General features: G+C 39.1%; 1 protein-coding gene across 2 annotated transcripts; it reads right to left on the bottom strand.

Annotated features, from left to right (window-relative positions):
* Positions 1-3,338: 3,338 nt before the first annotated feature.
* Positions 3,339-13,194, bottom strand: LOC135443307 (epidermal retinol dehydrogenase 2-like). Of its 2 annotated transcripts, XM_064703518.1 has the most exons (7): positions 13,083-13,194; positions 11,983-12,339; positions 8,582-8,713; positions 7,049-7,148; positions 5,231-5,375; positions 4,180-4,302; positions 3,339-3,676 (listed from the first exon to the last, which is right to left on the bottom strand). In XM_064703518.1, exons 2-7 carry the CDS (start codon positions 12,310-12,312, stop codon positions 3,583-3,585), a joined length of 924 nt encoding a protein of 307 aa, XP_064559588.1. In that variant the 5' UTR covers positions 12,313-12,339; positions 13,083-13,194; the 3' UTR covers positions 3,339-3,582. The 2 variants fall into 2 exon arrangements, with proteins under 2 accessions (XP_064559588.1, XP_064559589.1); XM_064703519.1 differs by lacking the exon at positions 8,582-8,713 and having other exon boundaries at positions 3,341-3,676.
* Between the last annotated feature and the right edge of the window lie 1,958 nt (positions 13,195-15,152).

The raw sequence follows: 15,152 nt of genomic DNA on the forward strand, positions 1-15,152 counted from the left end.
CTTAAATCACTGCTACCTCAGGCACTGCTGCCAGCTGAGATGCTGAGATTATTTAATGAAGTGGAAGGCCACCTGACCATTTATTTGGCTTCAGCAACAGTCCTGTGCAATGGTAGAAGGCAATTAGAGCTGTATTAATTCTTTTTTAAATTACACAGTCATTCTTTATTAGCAGGCTGTAGCACTCTGAAGAATCTGAAGTATTGAACAGAGGCATTGCATTGACTGCAGCGACTAGAAAAATCCATAATAGTAATCAATGTAGAATTTTGATCTGTTAATAACTGGGCTCTTTGGATTGATTCAGAGCTTTCTTCCTCATTAAATTATATGAAATATGGAAAATCATCAAGCAATATAGAAAGTAGTGACATTTCTCTAGATGTTAAAGTAAAGAGATGAAAATTGTTTTTCTAGTCACCATGAAAAATTGTATAATCATGAAGCCTCCTTTTCCCAGGATAGGGATGAAAGACAGGGACAGTCTATACTCATTCAGGCAGCTGTCCCTGTTTTTTTGTGTTTCTCAGGGTAAAAATAAGGTCAAAGACAAAGGTGACAGGGAAACAGGGAATTTTCTGGCTTCCAGTGCTAAAACTATTCCTCCACAATTGTCCCATAATCTGTGGGAACTGTGAACTAAACATCTTTCCAGAGAGAGACTGAGAAAATACAAGTTACTAATGATAAAGATGTAAAATATGGCAGGATTTGGAAATATGTTTTTCCTTTTTAATATATGAAACTTGCCTCAAATTAGCTTTGAGTATTCTTAGAGTGTCTTCTATAAAAGCCATCCTTCTAAGATAGTAGATGGTGATCAGGCCTTTAGAAAGACAGAGGTTTTTATGGGAATGTTTTCAAATTTAATGGGGCAATGCCAATTCAGGTGATAAAACAGAACAGACTATCAGAATTTCTGGGAAAGTCCAGTTGTTTCTATGATTTCCTGCAAGTTGCATCTCATTGTCTCTGGGCATTTGTTACGTGCTTAGGTATATAAATGAAGAACTTGAGCATCTATGAAAACTGTAATAATGGCTTACAGGGAACACATAACGAATTTGGGTGGAAACATTAAACTCTGAAGTAAAAGAGGAACTAAATAATGTAGAAGAATGAAAATAATGAGGAATCAAAGTTGCATATCATTGCCTCTAAGGTTTATTCAAAGATTAGATTACAAAGTGACCTAGAATAATTCAGATGTTTCTTTCTCACAATGCTTATAATTCGAATATGATTAATGTTCTTCATAAGATACACAATACTACAACTTCCTTTATATGAAAAATGTACTCTGAAGGGCTATGCTGTACCAATGGGCATAAAAAAGTACAAGAAACTGACATCACAGATTATCTCACTATTGGTGCAGCAACACAGGCCTTTCTTCATCAGTTTTGCCGAGAACAAGGAATGAGAAAACAATGAGAAAAAATTAACATAAACGAATGCAGTCTCATTGGCAGTGGTAATAGAGTTTCTCCTGTAAAAATGTTTTTGCCATGGAGGAATTACAAATAAGATAAAAGCCTCAAAGAAAGGACAGGATTCTCAGGAGTTGTTGATAAGCTGAAATATAGTGCGCCACTTCTTAAGTGGCACACTATATTTCAAAATATGAAGATAATTTCTTATTAAAAAACATGATCACCATTTAAATGCGTCTTCTGAACTTTAATAAGAAGGTTTTGGCTTATAGCTTTAGAATTGTATTACTGGATCTATCACACCTCTTTTCTGTATGAAAAAGGAACTACTCCCCCCCAAACACCACCACCATCAACCCACCCCAAACCCCAAATTTTCTTCCTGGTATTTTCATGGAAAAGAGTGAGTTACTCATTTGTAGGACTGATAAGAAGATCTAACAGATCACTGTGAGACTTAGAAAGTATAAGCTTTACAAATTCCTTCTTGAGACAAGCAGATTAGCCTGAAAAGAATATGGAGCCAAAAGTGCCCTTGGCCGAGGTTGCAGCAATACAGAATAAGGTTCTGCAGGGTGGCTGTGCAGAAAAGCTGAAATACAGCTTAGAGAATAGGGTACTGTTTCCTTTGCACTATTCTTAACTTACTCATGTCCTGCCTATGTGGTTGATGAATTTACAACTGCTGATGTAGGTAGTAAGGTAGACATACTTCAGTTAAGAAAACTGAAAACAAGAAAGGCATCCTTAAAAGTGAGCCCTCAAAATGAGCTCCTTGCCTGCAAATATTTATTCCTGAAACCTTTAACATTCAAATGATGGATAGTCCACCATATATTAATGTCACTAGCATGTGACACTACTTCAAGTGGGAGTCTTGTTTCACAAATAATTTTTAAATACATTTTTCTCATCTCATGACCCCTGCTCTTAAGCTCTGCAGCACCAGAAATGAAATTATGCATTAAGATGTTTGGGCTCTCAATATATTCCCAAACATAATGTCATGTCAATTTGCATTGACTCCTGTAATCATACTTTAAAATTATTATAGATCTAGAGCCAAATAGTAACATTCATGCAGAACAAGGGAATCCAATATTCAATATATTTGCCTGCAATTGAGAAAATGATTGGTATTTGCAGGAAGTAATTTAGACTTTGCTGTCTCATTAATAAGAGGAAAATAATATTTAATTACTCATCACCTAGAGAGTTTTAAACAATATAAATCAATAAACCTTGCTTTCTGAAGAGCCAAACTTCAGATAGCTTTACCCTTCTCTCAGAGAAAAGTTTCCCTGTTACATCTACTGGTACATGAAAGAATTTATTGAATGCATACATGCTTTGGAAACACAGGGATTTCAATAGTGTGTAGTCTAATAACTATTTGTATCTGGGAGCTTGTAAGTTCGAATTTAGTTAAGTACAATTGAATTATGATGGATAACATGGTCAATAGATGACTGTTAAATGTTTTCTGTAATTCCCTAAGGTTTTATGAACCAGGATTTGTAGGTTCATTATTTGGCTATGCAGTTTATTTGTTTTTGAATTAAGACAATTATGAACATTTTATGTTAGCATTTTCTGAAAATTTACATGAGGATTGATGTTCATCAATCAAGTAGTAGCACATATTTTGTGTAACTAATCTCCAAACTTCTGCTATTGGAGATTATTTTTTCTTTAGGACCTTTATGTTGTAATTTCATTCGAAGACAGTTGAAGAACATGGGTGTGACTTCTCTCCAAATACAAGGAGAGATTTCACCCATAACTTTCCAGGTATTCCTCCTGTCTTCATTTTCCCATGATTTACAACAGAATTGTGTTCCACACTAACAGGATACCTCATTGAAACTTCAGTCTGAAAACAGTACAGTCTGTGCAAAGTTGTTTCTTGGTCATTCAACATAATACCTAATTTATTTTAGATTTTAGTGATTTTTCAAAAATTTCTCAGAAAATTGACAAACATACAGGCTTAAAAAACAGTTGTAAGGAATTAAATGGCATGCTGGCCAATGTAAAATAGCATAAAGGAAGTGAAACTTTTGCCAAGAAATAAATAGGACTTAAAATTATATTTTTACTAAAAATATTAAATTAGATAGCACTTGAGATCTTCAGAATACTTTTTGTTTCAATCCTTTTTCTTCTGACCAAAGGCTTCTTCCATACTCTCAGGGAACTTGACATAAGACTCGAGGAATAGCACTGCTTTTCTAGGAAGGAAACTGAGGAGACAAATATTGAATTAGCCTATTTTTTTTTTTTTTTAGATAAAGGTAGTCTGTAAGTAAAGAAATGACAAATACATTATATGTGCTCAATACTTCCAGTGTCTGGTAGTAGCACATTTGGCACTCCAATGTTATGAATGGGGAAAATGAATGACAGACCATTTTGTGAAAGCCCAGCCTGCAGTGGTGGCAGGGACTGGAAGTAGACAGTGCTAGACCAGGCATTGCTCCCAGTGTATCATCTCAGGAAAAATTTTGAAGTTTCTACACCCAACCGCAGCTTAAAACATTTCTTGGAGACAGAAGAGGCCAGAGGAATATTATTCACCTAGATTATTAAAAAATCAAACCCACTGTTTCTTTAAAATTGGGTACATATAACTGGATTGATTGCAGGAAAATTAACTAAAAGACTGTTTGACTAAATGTTCCTGCTGATTTTATAGGCAAATCACAAAGGAAAGAAGGTAATGCTAGAAGACAAGTCACATGCTTACATTTTGAGACCAAGTAAGTATACAGCTGGGGGCATGATCAGATAAAATTTCTCCTTTTTAATTGCATCCACGATCCTACTGGCTGCATACTCAGGATCATAAACAGGAAACAAACATGGTCTCCTGTAAAACAAGAAAAAAGGTTTATGAAATGATAAAACTTAACTTTTGTGATAAATACACACACATGCATAATTGAATAATTTATGCACTTTCCCCTTCCCCTCACACAGTCTTGAAAAGGAATCTCCAAATCCTTTTGTTCCCACTATCATCAAAATAAATTGAAAACACTTTGATGATGTTGTGAATTTATTGACTTTTTTGTAAGCTGACCACAATGAAGTTGGTGCCCACACTGACTGCAGCTTTGGAAACTTCCAAGCTTATCCATACTATGTGCTGCTCTGTGCACCACTGCTCTCCAGCAGTCCTTTTCTACTGTAAGTGCTGAGGTGACAGCTGAATAGACCAGGAGCAGGCTTGTCACCAGCCAGGAGGAGAGCTCTGCTCTGCATGCATATGCTGCTGCACGATGATGAATGGTGCAAGCAGGAGCAGAGCACTGAAAAACCAAGATCACTGGTCCTGCACTCCTGCAATGGCTCATTCAGTGCTTGCAGCCTCTCCCATCAGTGCAGCCACAGAGCCACCCAGCAGATACCATCACCACAGCTGTTCTCACTCCAAGGACAGTTCCTGCCACTGCAGACAGTTAATAAGGACAGGTCATGGATATGCTGACAGCCATAACAGTAATTATACTGCCAAAATTACTTGGTGCACAGAACATCAGCACTCTCCTGACAAATAAGGTTCCCTTAACCCTTAAATACTGCTGTGTATCCCCAGCTGTTCCTTGACTGTGAGGTTATTGCACAATTCTTGTTATTCACTGTATGCAAGACCTGCATTTCTTTATGTCTGTGCCAATAGGGCAAAAATACTGAATTGAAAATCAAATCAACCAACCAAAAACTGAATATGATATACCCAGTGAGTGGCAATTATTTTTTATAGATGAAATAGTACAAATAGAAGCTTTACTTACGCGCTTTTGAAGCCTTTGCTTAACCTGGTACTAATGAAATAAGGGCAAATGATTGTGGTTTTAATGCCATGTTTTCCTCCATGATGCAGTTCTGAATTTATGGCTTCCATCATTGCAATGATTGCAGCCTTACTTGCTCCATAATCTAGAAAGGGAAGAAAAGAGAAATATCCAAAATTTTAAAAGCACCACAATAAAAGCTATATATAGAACTGAATTCTTTGTAATACCATTTAAGCCACAATATTATTTACTTCTATTATTGGCAGTCTTATAATTAGCATTTAAAGCATATTGGTGATCCAGCTCTGGAGATTAATTGCTCTTCCCATGAATGATGCACAGTTGCCTAAGGATAAAATGAGTTCTTTTTAGAGGAGGTTTTTTCTTTTTTTTTTTTTTGGTGCACTATAGAAAGATATAGGCAATGAGCTTATTCAGCATTTTCTGTAAATTTCCAGATACTCATATACCAACCAGGCATTCTTTCAGTTCAGAATGTCTTCAACTTTTAATATCATAGGCTACATTTCAGAGAGAACTATTTCTAGTAGTAAAGTAAAAATACCTTACTTAAATGCTGCTTCAGCCTAGCCTATTACTTCTGATTTGCTTTGCAACTACAATATTATTTTGTTTGCCCAGGAAGACTAATCTGATTTTTATTGTTTGATGAATGTATGGAACCCCATCCTTGGAGACAATCAAAACCTGCCCTCACACAGCCATGTGCAACCTAACCTAAACTGAGCCTGTTTTTATCTGGGGATATGGACCAAGTGACCTTTACAGATTTCTTCCCACACAAATTATTCTACAGTTTTCCAGTTGTTAGAAATGAATTTAATACAGTGCCTTACATGTAATTTCCTAAAACCTTTTCAAATGTATGTGAAAAAAGTTGCTAGATACAATGAAATCCAATTTTGCTAAAAGACTGACTCCAAAGACTGGCATCAGAAGTAGTTTGCTATTCTTCAGGAGTTCACTCATAGTGAATGATGGGACCACACAGCCTAAAAATATAAATCTAAGGTGTAGAAGGTTATAATGCATGGATGGGAAGGCCCACTCCCATGAGCCTTACAGTTATATGGTGAAAGCTGAATGTGACTTGTGTTATCAATACCAAATACTGATAATATATCAAGGTAACCCCTAGGTAATGGGTAGCAAGTGAACACTACAGTAAAACCATCAATCAGCAGAAGAAACAAGAGATCCTTATTACACTGAAGTTCAAGTTCTCATAGGGTGACCTCAGAGACATAATCAACATGTAAGAGGCGTTTGAGAAGAGACTGGGAAGTAGACCCAGACTGATGAAATAGGCTAGGCTGGCAGGCTGCTCTCTTGAGGGAAACATCTGAGAATACTGAGCTTTAAATAGCTTAAACCATACTTCATTCAAATGAATTTTGTTGAAAATTCTGCCAGAATGCCTTCTGCACTTGATAAACCAACTAAATGTGTAGTTCCAGGTTACAACCCTTGTGTCTCAGGTCTCTGAACATTCACCTGCAGAAAAGCTGTCATGAGAAAGCACTACACAACCTATATGCAGGGCTCCCTCCCACTGCACATGTACAAGCTGAATTGTCCTTTCTTTTGTGGAAAAAACATAGTCTGTAACCAGTCTGTAACCAGACAGTAACACCTGCAGCGAGCTCCCTGTGTCGCTCAGGCATGTGACACCATCACCTCTGGCACCCACAGGCTCTTGTCAGTACAGGTTGCTAAAGCCAAGCATTTATAAGGCACACAGGAAAAGTGATTAGTATGTAGATCTATTCTGTAATGGCATTTGACAATAATTACCTGACTGCCTGTAGAGTCCCATTATTCCACCTCCACTGGCTGTGTTAATCAAGTGCCCACGGTTACAGGCCACCATGGCAGGAAGAAAGGCCTTGCAAGTCTGAAAGAATAGAAATACATTTATTTTAAAATCCTCTTTAAAATAGGCATAACAAAAATGTTTCTTTCCAAAATTAGGTGGTACAACCTGACTGCCTTTCTGGGTCTTCAATATATAAGGAGCCTAAATGGTATTTTATTTCTGTAACAATTTTTAAATGAAAGACAACATTTCCTTGAATGACTGCCTCTGTCTGAAGATCTAACAGCATTAAAAGCATCTTATTAAATGCAGCAAAGGTTGTGTTTTCTCTGCTTTCCTGGCTCCTCACAATTTGTCTATTGCTAAAGGTTTGGTACACAAGAGGGAGCTAGAAGTCAACACATTAAGGAGAGTTCAGCTGTCTGTGGGTCCTTTTTATTACAAGCCGAACTGCCTGAGAATTCCAGAGCTCCAGGACACCACTGTGGGTGATACTAACTGCGAAGAATGTCAGTGTTTTACAAAGGGGGAGATATGAAAAAGAGACAAGAGCAGTAACAATTTATTATTTTTCAATAGCTGAGGAATCCTATTAGACTCCAGATGTGAGGGCTAAGTACATCCCTGTCCTCCTGCCCTGGATTTCTTCATAACCTTTCAGGGGGAACAACTCTCCCAGTCCATTCTCCTCTAGTGTTTGGAAGAATGATGCAGTGTGATTGGGAATACTTAGAGAACTTCTATCTGCAATGATTATCCATTGAGGAATGCCTTTAAACAAAGGAGTTGCAATGCTATATTGTTCCCTGGTGCAGGCTGTTCACTCAGGCATATAAACAAAAAAGGCAAGAGAGGGTAATAATAACGCTCTCTCACAAAAAACTCTCCTAAATCTACTGACACCCCAAATGGCTGCAAATTTCTCCAGAGGTAAAAAACCCAAATAAATTTTTACTAGCTGGATTAGTTTTCTATGTATTTCAATCAGATGGTGACTAGGAATGGAAGCACAGCCTGAAGGGCAACATGTGCAGCATAAAATCATGGAATCATTTAGGCTGGAAGAGACCTTTAAAATCACTGAGACCAACTCTAAGTGTACCACTGCTAAGTCTGCCAGGTAACCATGGTTGTGTCTCCCTCAATGCTGCAAGTCTCTTAGGCAAAGCCTTCAGATGCCAGGAAGCATCCAGGAGCAGGGAAGTCACATGCCAGCACTCTCCTTTCAACCACAGCTGTTAAAGGTAGGGTGTGTTTCACGATACAGCTCCACAAACCTTGATTTACCAGAGTGCCCAGGCAGGTTTGTGCTAACATTGCTGAGACATACTGGGGAGACTGTCTCAAACTACAGGACGATCATGAAAACAAATATTCCCCCAATCAAGGTCCTTCACATCCCTTTTCCCAGCTGAGTTTTTAAGGCGGAGGTCACCATTGTGGTTTTCACACCAAAATACTTGTCTGTACCTTTTGGTCACTCAGGAGTAAAAAACCCACAAAAACTTTACCCAGACTTGAGCAAAGAAGTTGATTCTGAAGGTCTTTTCAAAGTCTTCATCTGTAAGATCACAGAACTTTTTCCCAATCAGTATGCCAGCATTATTGATTAGAATAGTAACATCCCCAACTTCTTTTCTAACCTGAATTTAAAAAAAAAAGGATAAACAGAAAGCTTTAGAAGGTATCATTGCCTCTTGTGCTTCATTTATGAAAAATTTTAGTTATATTGGCAATAATTGATATGTATGAAAACATAAGTGTGCAAGAACTGTTGTATTGCATCAGATCAAATTCATGGTGGAAAGCAATGAAAAAAGGACCCAGGCTCTAAGTTCTCCTGTGTGCTCAACTTTTCACATGCTGCAATTTAGGATCTTTTGAGAGGTATAAGATATTTATATCATTGTCTTTAATATATCCCAGTGATTCTCCACCTTGCCCTCCTCTCCAAATTTGTCTAATTGCTCCCTGAACTCTGGAATACTTTTGTCTTCCACAGAAACCAAAGGTAAAATGTTATGCAGCTTTAGTATGCACTGTGAGCATGCTTTAACTGCAATCAGAACACTTCGGTCCCCTGTTTTGGTATTGTGAGAACCTGCATTCCTGTGCTAAGCCTATTTCCCCTTTTCCATATAATTTCTACTGAACTGGAAAGAATTCATCTCAGATAACTGGGGGATACCATCCTCTGAGCACAATAGCATCTACCATGCAATAGACAGATAAAATCATCATTAGCTCCATTTGAGTTTGTTTTCAATAGATTTTGTGCCATGATTTGGATTTGTATCAAAGCAGTTGGCCAAGATTTACTTATAGTATGAAGAATAAGTCTCACAGATTTCTCTGCTAAAAGTGGATGATTATCTGTGGTCTCAAAAATTATGACTACAAAAACGTTAAAATCCTACATGTGTTGTTTTCTGGCAATTTGGGAACAGGTGATTGGATCTGGTGCACCAACATTTGACCTTCCTTTTTCTCTCTCAGGGAACCTTAGCAGTCAGTGAAGATTTGTTTGACATTTCTCCAGCTGGGTCAGGCTTAGGCCTTCTCCTTGGCAAGCAGGGCTCAGATACTTGCACCTTTCCACCTGCATAAATGAATGCAAATCTAGACACTGTTCACTATGGCAGGATTACTCAATTCTTCCTTTGAGGAACACAAAGTGTCTGTACTTTCTTTCCACTCTTTTAACTGCTGTGTCAGTCCATATGATGATCTTTTTCTTAACATGACACCATATCTTCACCAATGGCAGCATTTTATTTACCATGGCATCGGTTGTCCTGTTTACTCACTACTACAAAATATGTGTGAAGCTTGGCTTCCACTAAGAAAAAGTCAAGATGATTATTCTACATTATGTATAATTTTAGGTGTCTGTTTATTCTTCTGTTAGCATAATTTCTACTGGTTTTCTGTAAGACAGGTTCATAGTGTGCTTGGCCCACAAGAGAACTTTAAAAGGCTCTCAAGTGCCTTTTAAGACTGGCAAATTTACTGTGCTTTACTTGTTTAACTATGCTTTGTTCCTTGCTCATCTGTTGTAGCAAAATACACATTCTGCATTTCTAGCCACCAGATGCATGTCTGATTTCCTTCAGAATTCCCAGGTGGACGCCTCTTGTTCCTGAAAATTAGTTGCTGTTCACTTGACCAGTTTGTGCTAAAACCTCTTCTTTAGAGACTTCAATGGTCTCTTTTGTTTCCTAGAAGCAAAACTTACATTATGGGAAAATACTTAAGCTTTGCAGCAGTGAGTATACCAAATAAAACCAATTAATTTAACTTCCTTGCTATTGCTTTCTCTTCTGTGTCCAAGCTCAAGTCTTTTCATATTACCAATCAAAAATTTGCAGGTATTTCCAAGAGAAGAGGAAGCCCATATTTGAAAAGCTCTTCATCTAAGAAAATTTCTATCTCCACCAGGACTGAACAATACATGTAAATATCTGTGAATATGTTGGTGTTGTTAACAATAATTTGACACCTTAAGAGCAATTTTTAAATGTTGAACTTCTCTTTAAGTTTCTGTTGGCAGGTCAATCTGTGCACTTCAGAAAAGTGTTTGCTGATTTGGGTACAGAAAATTCCACAGGCTGGAGTCCTGTGGCTGATTTGGATAATGTGTTAGGAGATTGAAAATTACTGGGGGGCACAAAACAAACCTTTCAAGACTCTGCTAAGGTAAGAGCAAACAAATAATTTCAAAATGTTCATTTTTTTTTGTCTACAGTGTGAGTGAGCTGTGGCCCACGTGCTAATTGCTAATATGGGTAAAAGAAACCCTTGCTGATTTGAAACCATGAGAATTGCAGTTCCAGATACTTGCAGATCCTGAATCCAACTTACCTTTTAAAACTACTTTTCCTCAAGAACATTCCTTGAGGAAAAAAGGTGTTTCAAACTTTCATTACGTTGCTCAGAAAGACTTTATCTGATTTGGTAAAAACAACAACCACAAAACAAAGAGCTGAGCCTCCCCATGTCCCCACCTTTCTTCCCACAATTTATAGAAAGTTAATGTTACATTTCAAGTAATTCTGAAACAATCTATCAACATTCACATAGTAAAATAATTTAGCTAATTTCTCTGATGTATGCCTTCAGAATGTCAAAGATGTGACTTGAGAGTCATGTATATAAGCACATACATTGAGAATTTAACAGAAGTTTTCACCTGGATGAAGTTTTCAGAGTGAGTAACTGGATTATAAGTGAAGTTACACTGAGAAGCATTTTCAGGCAGTTTAAGGAAAAGTAAAAATTAATCATGTTAATTCAATGTCCAATTTCTGAACTCTGACAATTAGATTAACAAGGTAATAGTTTAGAAAGCATAGGTCAGCACAGCAGAAGAGTTTCATTGAAAATGGAGCTCTTTACCTTATTTTCCACCTGTACCGATCAAAAAAAGAACTGAAGCTGAATCATCAATTTGACTGGAGACTAACCACATCCCAACGACATCTCTGAAAACATTACATCCCACATCACCCTTAAAGAGCTACAGTTTCCTTCCTAAACAAATAGGCAAAGGAAATAATCTCCCTTTTACAACATCCACTGATTATTCTTTTCTTTAAAAATTATTTATTGATATCTTAAAGAAACTATAAAACCTACATAGGTTAATGTATGGAGATAACCTCTGCTGTAGGCTTTACCACACTCTCAATCTAAACATTACCATCTCACAATGAAGAACAGAAATAGATAAATCTCAACAGAACTGATTAAACCCAGTTACTTTGTTGCAACCATTTTTTAAGTTCCATCTAGGAACTATTCAAAACTAGAAAGACATTACCCTACATGATTACTTCCCTCTAGGTATGATTTCTAAAATACAATAAATTCAATAGGATATTCTATTAGAAAGAAGCAAAAATGCAGATCTTACCTTGTCTGCCTGTTCATAGACCTCCTCCCTCCTGCTGCAGTCACAGTGGTAGACAAACACCCGGTTGGCTCCATTTTGTTGGGCCAATCTGCTTGTTTCTTTGTTACCTTCATCATCGATGTCCCAAAGCACCAAGGTTACTCCCAAAGGAGCCAATTTTAAGGCAACCAGCCTTCCAATCCCATTTGCAGAGCCAGTAATAAGTACTATTTCACCAGCAAAATATTTTTTTTTGCGGAGAGAAAATAAGCAGAAGGCGTTCTCGATAATTAAAAAAATAAAAAATTTTATGTACTGTAGTAACTTCTGGATGCATCTGAAGTTGAACATGATTTCTCAGGTACAAGCGCCCCTCTTCTGTTGTGCAAACACAGAAACACAATACATTACAACAGTGGGATATTGACTGAAAAGAAGAAGAGGTTGACCTTCAAACAGCAAGTTCTTTTGCAGTGTTCTTCTGTTCAGACACAAAATATATTATAAAGACTTGTTTTGTGAAAGCTACCTTACTAGTAGGAGTAAAGCAACTGTCTTCCTCCAGACGCTACAGACCTATTTCATCCCAGGCTCCTCACCTTCCGACTCTGCTTTTAAAAACGTTTAGTAACATACATTTTAGGCAGGTGTGTTACGGCAATAGCACTTTGTTTTCGCAGCGAGCTGATGCTAGCTGAACAAAAAGTGCTGAACACACTGGTGCAACATCAGCCTTCGGAAGGAAGGTGTCCTCCTTAGCAGAAACCTGACCTCTTTCGGAAGCCGGGACTGTTCCCACACCCTGAGTCTTTTCCAGCGCCGTGCGGCCGAAATCACACCACGCATTCCCATTGGCAATGGGCCAGCCGCGGGGGAAAGCCTGGCCCTGGCACTTACGAGCCTTGGTTTTCATCCTGCTTTCGGGAGCAACACTCTCTTTTCGGTGTTTGACACGGGACGGGAGAGGCTCAGGAGGAGAAGCGCCCGCACTATCCCGGCTGATCGGTCCCTCCCCGTCCCGTCCCGTCCCGGTCCCTTGGCCTTTCCCGGCCCTGCCCCAGCAGTCAGTCACATCTTCGCCCCCTCCCTGAGCCCGGTCCCCCCGGACTCCCCGCACTCACCGCCGGCTCCCGACTGTCCCGCAGCCGCCTGCCCGCCTGACCGGGGCTGGCCTGGCCCTGCCCAGCCCGCGCCGAGGGCTTGGCCCCATGAGGGGGCGGCCCGGGGACGTGCGGGCTGCGGGCCCGGGCGGGCCGCGCTTCCCGGCTGGGCGGGTGCGGGATGCCGGCGGGGCCCCCCCGGCTCAGGGTACCGGGGTGCCTTCCCGAGGGCACCTGTTGGGCGGCATCCCAACGTCGGGATATCCCGCTGCTGCTGCTGCTGCTGCCGCCGCTGCCACGTCGGTGGCCGTCCCGAGCCGGGCCCGCCTGGCCTGCGGGGTGGTATCACTGGCTCCATCCCGTTCCATCCCGCTCCATCCCGCTCGGAGACCGAGTGCTCTCTCCTCCCTCTGCTGCTGCTTTACTGGAGATACCAAGTTAAACATTTCTTAATTTATATAATAAATTACTGTTCTCCAGCTTGTCGAGCTGGGAGCAAAAAGGCAGATGATGATCCGATGATGATTGTAAGTGTGGCCTCCAAAACACTGATTATAATTTCACACACCTTTGAAATGATTTTTGTGGGTCCTCAGTTTCCCATACATGAGTTTTCAAACTCAAAAAGTACAGCCCCACACTACTGTGTCATCAATATTTTTGGATAGAAAGCCACACACACATACTTAGGTCCATATGAATGTGCTTCTCCTGTGGCATCAGCTTGTATCAATCACCATGATGTCCTCCACATATTGTTTATGTAAAAAGGCGATGAAGAAAACACTACTGAGTTGGTGTTCTTTGCATTTCAAATGAGTTACATTAGAGGACTTGTTTATTGGCAAGTCATAAAAGGAAAAAATGTAATAAACTCACACTGTGCTCTGATGTACATATCTGTGTTGTATACACCATTCAGATTACAGTATATGGGAATTCATAAGGTATTTTTCTGTGGCTCTGAGATAAAATGATAGCTCACAAAATGTGATGTCATTTACACCAAGAAATATGGTGTTAAACTGTATGCTGTCAGTGTAAACAGTTGTATGGAAAGGATGTGTTTCCATGCACAGTTAACTGTTGAATATTCTATTTAGATGCCAGCAAAAGGGAAGCTGAAATACTCCCACTGAGGAGAGTGGCAGATCTCAAAGCCTCAGTGTGCTGTGGTTCCAAACAAAGTGCCAAGACATGCAAAATAGGTGGGTAACCTGACTCCAGGTGTCCCATGCTGTAATCAGTAATTACATGGCAAAAGCAGCAGATTACGGTGAGGAGAAGCTGAGATGATTCAGCAATGAATTCCTGGTTATGAAACAATTCAGGGAAGATGCTTGTTTATTATGATGACATTTCAAGGTGAATAACATCGGTGAGGAATGGTGTTGCAACCAGAACTTCGTAAGCTGTGAGTTAACAGGAGGAGCCTGTTTCCAAAGCATGTGCTTATGCCAGGATGAAAACACATGACTTCCTTGCTCTTATGATGAGCATACCTAAGGAACAGCCAGCTATCATTCTATAAGTGATGAAAATGACAATGATGATTAATAATTTATATACCTAAATTAGATGCTTTGGTGTGGTAATGGAATGTTACAGCTCGTTGCTATCTTGAGGTGAAGAGTGGATGTGGTAAGTGATAAGAGTCTTGGGGAACACAGAGTGATTTAGGATAACTTGCATTCCACTCACTGCCAGCTAGATTTGATGATTCATTTAGAGAATTGTTTAGCATTTTGAAATTAAGTATTTGTGTGGCTTTTTGTCTCAGTTTTGTCCCAGTGTTCCAAAACATTGAATTTTTTTGTCAAACAGAAACTTATTCTTCTGACTGATGTGTGCACTGTAATTGGTCTCCAGCTCCAAACTTATCTTACTCTGCAATTAATTTTGAATTTGTACCAGAAGCTTCATTTCCTAAGTGGTAGTAAGAACACAGGAATGAAATTGTCCACATTTGACTGCAGTGAAAAAAAAAGAAGCAAAAGACCTGCTGCAGCTAGAGAAGCCATGGAAATAATTCGGTGAGTGATATTTTTATTATTGACCTTCCAGTAACAAACCTTCACATGTCTGTCATTT

This window comes from Zonotrichia leucophrys, chromosome 2 (genome assembly GCF_028769735.1).
Source record: "Zonotrichia leucophrys gambelii isolate GWCS_2022_RI chromosome 2, RI_Zleu_2.0, whole genome shotgun sequence".
Lineage (NCBI taxonomy): Eukaryota > Metazoa > Chordata > Aves > Passeriformes > Passerellidae > Zonotrichia > Zonotrichia leucophrys.